At 38.9% G+C, this 6823-nt stretch overlaps 1 protein-coding gene across 1 annotated transcript; it reads right to left on the reverse strand.

Annotated features, from left to right (window-relative positions):
* Positions 1-2007: 2007 nt before the first annotated feature.
* LOC147847469 (28 kDa ribonucleoprotein, chloroplastic-like) lies at positions 2008-5592 on the reverse strand. Its single transcript, XM_087339151.1, has 5 exons — positions 4990-5592; positions 4112-4243; positions 3494-3775; positions 2820-2900; positions 2008-2377 (listed from the first exon to the last, which is right to left on the reverse strand). Exons 1-4 carry the CDS (start codon positions 5425-5427, stop codon positions 2832-2834), a joined length of 921 nt encoding a protein of 306 aa, XP_087195277.1. The 5' UTR covers positions 5428-5592; the 3' UTR covers positions 2008-2377; positions 2820-2831.
* Positions 5593-6823: the final 1231 nt, after the last annotated feature.

Below are 6823 nucleotides of genomic sequence, written 5' to 3' on the forward strand. Positions count from 1 at the left end.
CCCCAGCTGAAAATCGTTGTGAAAATCCTAAACAAAGGGGTCTCTTGGTGGAACCATTTGGTTGGGAGTAGAAACTCCTTACAGAAAAAGACGAGGAGGAGGAAGAAGAAGAAGAAGTAGTAGGACTGATAGTTTCTCTGTGGAATGGATTAGGTGTAGGGCTCCTCTGACGGAAGATGAAGAAGGAGGAAGATGAAGAAGAGCAGAGGGAACGGCGGCAGAGAGAAGCTCCAAGCACAGGCATGGTTTGACACAGAGAGGAAGAGAGAGAGAGAGAGAGAGAGAGAGTAATTCACTAGTGTATCTCTCTCTCTCTCTCTCTAATCTCTCTCTCTAATCTCTCTCTACTCTGTTTCTGTCTGTGGTTTCTAAGCACACAATGTGGAGTTGGAAGGGGTTTAGGGTTTTGGATTCTTGTGGGCAGGGAGGGGGGGGGGGGGGGGCAAGCTCCCATTGATCCAAGTTTGGCCCCCTGTCTCTTAGTTTTAAGTTCATAATCATAAGTATTCCGGATCGTCTAGGTACATTTCATCAGTGTTCTAATGTTATATTTGTGTACTACTGCGTTTGTTTGTGAGGGGGTTTCAGTTCGTAAATTGGGTCTTACAAATATGTATGTGTGTGTGTGTGTGTGTTCTATGTTCAGGGGGTGGAATTCATTTGATCAGATCAGGGTTTTTACTACCTTTAGGGTTCTGTAGTTCCATATTTGGGTTCATAATCCAGTTGATTGGGAATACTACTTTAGTGTTTAGCAAATCTAGATTTTGGCTAATTGATTGGATTCTTGGGTCTACATTATCCATTGATTGGATCCCTTGGGTTGTGATCCATTCATTAGATTTTGGGTTTAGAGTCATGTTTTAGTATTTTACAGTTCTCAGATAAGAGATTGATCAAAATTTGATGCTATCTCATGTCTGCAAGCTTGCAAACACAAAAGAGACTTTGGGGTATCATATGGGTCCATCGATCAAGTTATTGGGTTAAGGGTTTTCCAATGGTGGATCAAAACACTAAGTGAACTTTTGTTCTATTCCTTTGATAAGATTAAAGATTTAGTACCCACTTATGGATTTGCAAAATTGAGTTTGAGGCACTTGGAGGCATTACATTATTTCTTAGGTTTATTCGTTCAAGTTTCAAATCATATCACATGTCAACGTTGACTAGCTCAAGGTATTGATAGACAAACCCATTCCACATGCATTTTATTCCAGTTATACTATCTCAGTTTTCTGATTTAAAATTACATCCGATCATCAGATTCAATTTACGCTCTGTCATTATCTCGTGGTGAAGACAATGTTAGTCTCAATACATATTATATGACAAACAAGTTCATCATCAGCTATTCATACCATTTCCAATATAGTTATAAGCTCTCCATGAATTGGGATGGCTATGAGGTAGATGATGCACGATCATATGTCTCACAAGGACATCCAGTCCTGTTGATATCCTTACAACATCACCATCAGATGTGCAAATTACCTTATGTAAATAATCCACATAGGAGAAAGACCACATACTACCATTCACCCACCAAATATATCTTATTAACCAGATGATCAGAATGTTCCCAGTGTATTTGCCCACTCTCAACACCCAGTTGCATTTCAAGTTTAATTCCTTTCCTCACGAATGGCATTTCTTCTCATTCAAGCAACTAACATTTTTAATGAATTGGGTCTTTGACCACTGATGGCATTGGCCATTTATTATCTAGAATTTAGAATCAATGAACTAGTACCATTTCCAGTTTAATACCTTCCATCATGAATGACATTTCTTCTCATTCACACAATTAACATTTTCAATGATTTGGGTCTTGGAACACTGATGGCATTGGCCATTACTGAGCAGTAGATTATATCACAAACACTTCCTCCTAAGTTTTGAATCTTTGGATAAAGAGAAACCTTTCAAGTTCTTCAGAAGGGAAACAGCTATTTTATTTAGTACAGCACATAATAATACAAGACCAAATCACAAACACTTCTTGGGTTTGAAGACAAAATTTCTATATCAATCATCATTATCATTCATCACGTTTAGGAGTTTGTTATGGTTATATTTCTAAGAGATTCTGATGTCTCCCATATCAAAGTTAAAGAATAAGACAAGTACATACTACAATAATGTGATTGATGTATTTGTCTTATGTAGACAAAGATATGTAAAACAAGTACATACTACAATAATGTGATGTATTTGTCTTATGAAGACAAAGATATATTATAGTAAGCTCAGAGTGAATGAGATACTGTGGTGGCCAAAACATGAGTCAAAAATACAAGCCCAAGCTCACTGCCATTTACGAATTCAGGTGACGCCAGATATGAGCCAGCACCGAACATTACTGAATGTTTGTTGGCTGCAATAGTAATGAATTAGGAAGGAAAGAGAGATTTTGACATTAGAAACATTTGCAAATTCTCGGGTATATAACTCGACATCATTACCTTAAAATAAACAGTCAATAAACAAAGTACTCAATATGTGTCACATTAAAGGCATCATACACTTTCAGGATTTTTAGTAACACAAATACATTAATATATAACAGATTCAGCTAGTAACCCCAACAAAAACAGACAGACATATTACGCTCATCTGCCACCATGATACCATTGTTTCAGTATTACCAAACAATCCAAAACTAGCCTCAACCTTGCAACAAGCCTTTTGTTTTGTTGTCTTCATCAATTGGCTTAAGTAAGGCACTCAATATAGTGATGATAATCTTCAAACTATTCATTCCAGGGCACACAAAACTAATGTTTCCACATATAGTATAAAGGGTTTCCTGAACATACATGTTTGTATCTTCAAAATCCAGCTCTGGGAGGAGGCCTATCTCCTGCCATGTTCACCCGTAAATTTCTGCCTTGAACATTCTGCACACACATGTATAAGGCATATAAACATATCACTCCATATAAATAATGGATTGCATAGAATAGTTAAAACATTATTCAAGTGTTAGCTCTGCTGCATAAGAGGAAAAGCAAAACACCAGGAGCTTGTTGAGAATTTACCAGAATATCCCTAGGTTTCCAATAATTATCAGAATATGCCTTCATGGTACAGTATTTAATATTTGGTTATTCAAGTAATTTGAGGTACTTCCCGAATTTTTAATAGTTATCAGAATACCTTTGTAGCAGTATATTTCATACTACACAGGTACTCTGGTAATTATTGCAAACATCGACATATTATGTTAATGTTTTGCAGCTACAAAGTGTATTTCGGGTGTTTGGCCCTACAGTAGATGAGGAAATATTCCAAAGTTCAGTTCAATTTTTCTTTATTTCTCCAAATGCCCCTATGTAGCACAAAACTGAGTACTTAGAGCAGTATTCTGGTAATTTCTTGAAACCATTTCCAGAAACCTTAGCAGTATTCTAGTAGATAACAAACAAGTTTGGGGGGGTATTTTGATGTATTGCCATAAATATAAAAAGAAATAAGAAAACAAAACACATACTGCGCCATTCATTCTCGTCAATGCTTCATTGGCTTCAGCTTCTGTAGACATAGTAACGAAACCAAAGCCACGTGACCGCCCAGTTTCTCTATCAGTTACAACTTTGCACTCTACGACTTTACCATACTTCCCAAATGCTTGTTCCAAAACAGATTGATCAACACCCCACGCAAGATTTCCTACGAACAACTTGTTCGCGTTGTCGTCAAATTGTGGTGGTGGGGGACCTGCGTTCATTGGTCGCATCGCAAATATAACTTTCAAGGGCCTCCCATCATGATCCTGCAAAAAGTATAATCTACAGATTGACCACAGTAACTCATTCAAATCAAGTTACATATAATGAGTTCCAAGAATCTCATAATTGAGCTCAATAGCTCCATCCGAACTGCATTACATACATTCAAGTCCAACTAGTCTAATAATTTAACAAAATAACTCATTCACATTAAGTTGTAAAAGATAAGCTAAAGTATTCTTATAATTTAACTTGATAAATCTTTCAACTTAAGTAATACATAATATAGCTCATTTACTCGTTCCAATTAAGTAGCATACACCAAGTCATTTCATGAATTAAAAGTGATAACTCAAATCCAAGATGAATGATATACTTACATTTTCATCTATTACAGGAAAGACTCCGCCTTTGCCTTCGAACATCTGAATGGCAGCCTCAGCTTCCTCAACAGTACCCATAGTCACGAAGCCAAAGCCACAACTTTTACCTGTCCTTCGCTCACGCAAAACCTGTACAATGGAACATGAATCAGCTGTATAAACTGATTTGGAAGATGATTAATATATTCATGAAGATGAAAGATCAAACATTATCAGGATTATAATCTGAATTTTCTCCATATACTTCCATTCTAAGAGAATATCAACCCATTAACATTCTCTAGGACTACATAAAAGAGGAAGCAGCAAAATCATTCCAACTTAAAGCACAGAAGGTGGAGAAATTTGCATGTGACCAAGCTAAAACTTGCTTACAGAAATTATTTTCAAAGAAAGTAAAATCAACTACACCTCGTCTACATGAGGTTTGATAACCTTTCTATAATAAAGAAACACGAAATGCTGTGAAGAAAAATGCATGTGGCCCCAAAATAGGGAAAGAAAAGTATTTGAATTCATCTATAGCTAATCCACGAATCTAATCTAATCTTCTGCCAATGAGTAAAGAAAAATTTACAGGAGGCAAAAGCAATCCCTAGGAAATACTCGATTACTTGAAATCCTCTTGTTTCAAGTAACTGGATGACAAGAAGCTTTGATGTTCTCTCTTCCGGATTCAGCAAAGAACAAGAGAACCTTCACGAGAAGTGTGTGCAGAAGCTTCAATGAATCCATCTTTACCAGAGAAGAAGGAATTTGAGAAATGAAAGGAAAGTGTGGTAGTGTCTTAGGAAGACAAGGATTTGTACACAAATCTGTTAATTCTAAAGGAAAGAGAGAACCATCCAATCAAAATAGAAAAAACCATAGCTTACCTCGACCTCATCGACCCGCCCAGCCTTACTAAACTCTGCTTTCAGAGTCTCGTCTGTGCAACTATTCGGTAAGTTCCCGACGTAGAGCTTCATATCGTCAGGGTCTCTTTCAGGAGACGAAACCTGATCGTTCTGAGACGATCCATCAACAGATACATCAGAGACTTCGCTGCTAGTAGCTTGAAGCTGAGGAGAAACACAATATTTCCGGAGCAATGGGACGGCGATGGGCGATGGGACCCTTGCGGAAGAAGATGATGAACAAAGGGACAAAGGAAAGGATGAAGGAGGAGAATATACGGTCGAGGTAGATACAGATAGGGTCCGCAGAAGATGGAGCTGTTTAGTGATGGAGAAGAGCTTGATGCGGGCAGCAGAAGAAGCGGTGAGAGAGGAGAGACAGGCAGAAGCCATGGCCGAGAAGAGGACGGTACGCATAGGTAATGGAGATATGCGAGGAGAAAAGGGCAAGAGTCAGATAAACAGAGAGAGGCTATCCTTCTTTCTTTCTTTCTCTGTGCAGGAGGAGGAAAATCCCAGTGGACGGCAGAGACAGAGACGTAAACGGAAACCCTAAAAGGACAGACACAGGGGGCAGAAACCCTAATACTCTCCAGGAGGCTAAAACCCTAAAAGGACAGACACAGGGGGCAGAAACCCTAATACTCTCCAGGAGGCTAAAACCCTAAAAGGACAGACACAGGGGGCAGAAACCCTAAATACTCTCCAGGAGGCTAAAACCCTAAAAGGACAGACACAGGGGGCAGAAACCCTAAATACTCTCCAGGAGGCTAAAACCCTAAAAGGACAGACACAGGGGGCAGAAACCCTAAATACTCTCCAGGAGGCTAAAACCCTAAAAGGACAGACACAGGGGGCAGAAACCCTAAATACTCTCCAGGAGGCTAAAACCCTAAAAGGACAGACACAGGGGGCAGAAACCCTACTAAATACTCTCCAGGAGGCTAAAACCCTAAAAGGACAGACACAGGGGGCAGAAACCCTACTAAATACTCTCCAGGAGGCTAAAACCCTAGGCCTTCCTTGATGATTAGATTAGATTAGGGTTTAGGATTATAGAGCAGAACAGAAAACAGAACAGGGCAGGGCAGGAGGAGGAGGAAGGGAGGCCATTTCAGACTCACTCTCTGCGTTTTGTCCGGACAAAACACAGCCCATTTCAGACTCACCCTGGTATTTTTTGTCCGGACAAACCCCCCCCCCCCCCCCGAGTTTTGTCCGGATAAAACTGACCCCACCCCATTAGGATTGATTATATGTATAATAAGCTCGGCAGAGGGAAGGAAAGGGAGACCATTTCAGGCTCACCTTGCGTTTTTGTCCGGACAAAACACAACCCATTTCAGTCTCGCCCTTCGTGTTATGTCCGGACAAAACACACTCCACCACCACCACACACACACACACAAAATAGAGTACATGCTTGTTGGTGGTACATAACAATCGGCAACGGTTTGGTTTAGTTTGAGAGGGTCCAAACCAAACCGTTTAAAAGTTTGAAAACCTGAACTGAACTGATCCGAACCACGAAACCGTTAAACCGATCCATTAAATTTTTTTTCAAATCGTTACGCTATTAAACCAATAAAACCGTGATTTTGTGGTTTGGTTTCGGTTTATTATTTTATTTTTAAATTTAAAGATTTTTCTAATGTGAAAATAAGGCATGAAAATGAAAAGATTGTTTAAAAATAATAAAAAACTGTTAAACTGTTATGAACTCATGTTATACTTATCTTAGTTTTAAACTCTAGTTAAGAAGACTTCATGATGTAAATAGTATGCATGCATGCATCTCATCATCTTGTGAGTC

The sequence above is a fragment of the Azolla caroliniana genome, unplaced genomic scaffold (assembly GCF_043228905.1).
Source record: "Azolla caroliniana isolate FFs.n. ecotype wild unplaced genomic scaffold, voAzoCaro1.0.p SCAF_970, whole genome shotgun sequence".
Lineage (NCBI taxonomy): Eukaryota > Viridiplantae > Streptophyta > Polypodiopsida > Salviniales > Salviniaceae > Azolla > Azolla caroliniana.

What these genes read in the sequence shown, in the direction of transcription:
- LOC147847469 (XM_087339151.1), bottom strand. Translation starts at nt 5,427, where the DNA reads ATGCGTACCGTCCTCTTCTCGGCCATGGCTTCTGCCTGTCTCTCCTCT. An exon ending in TTCCTGTAATAGATGAAAAT is followed by an intron (nt 3,776 to 4,111) that starts GTAAGTATATCA and finishes TACTTTTTGCAG; the next exon opens with GATCATGATGGGAGGCCCTT. An exon ending in TGACGAGAATGAATGGCGCA is followed by an intron (nt 2,901 to 3,493) that starts GTATGTGTTTTG and finishes ATGTGTGTGCAG; the next exon opens with AATGTTCAAGGCAGAAATTT.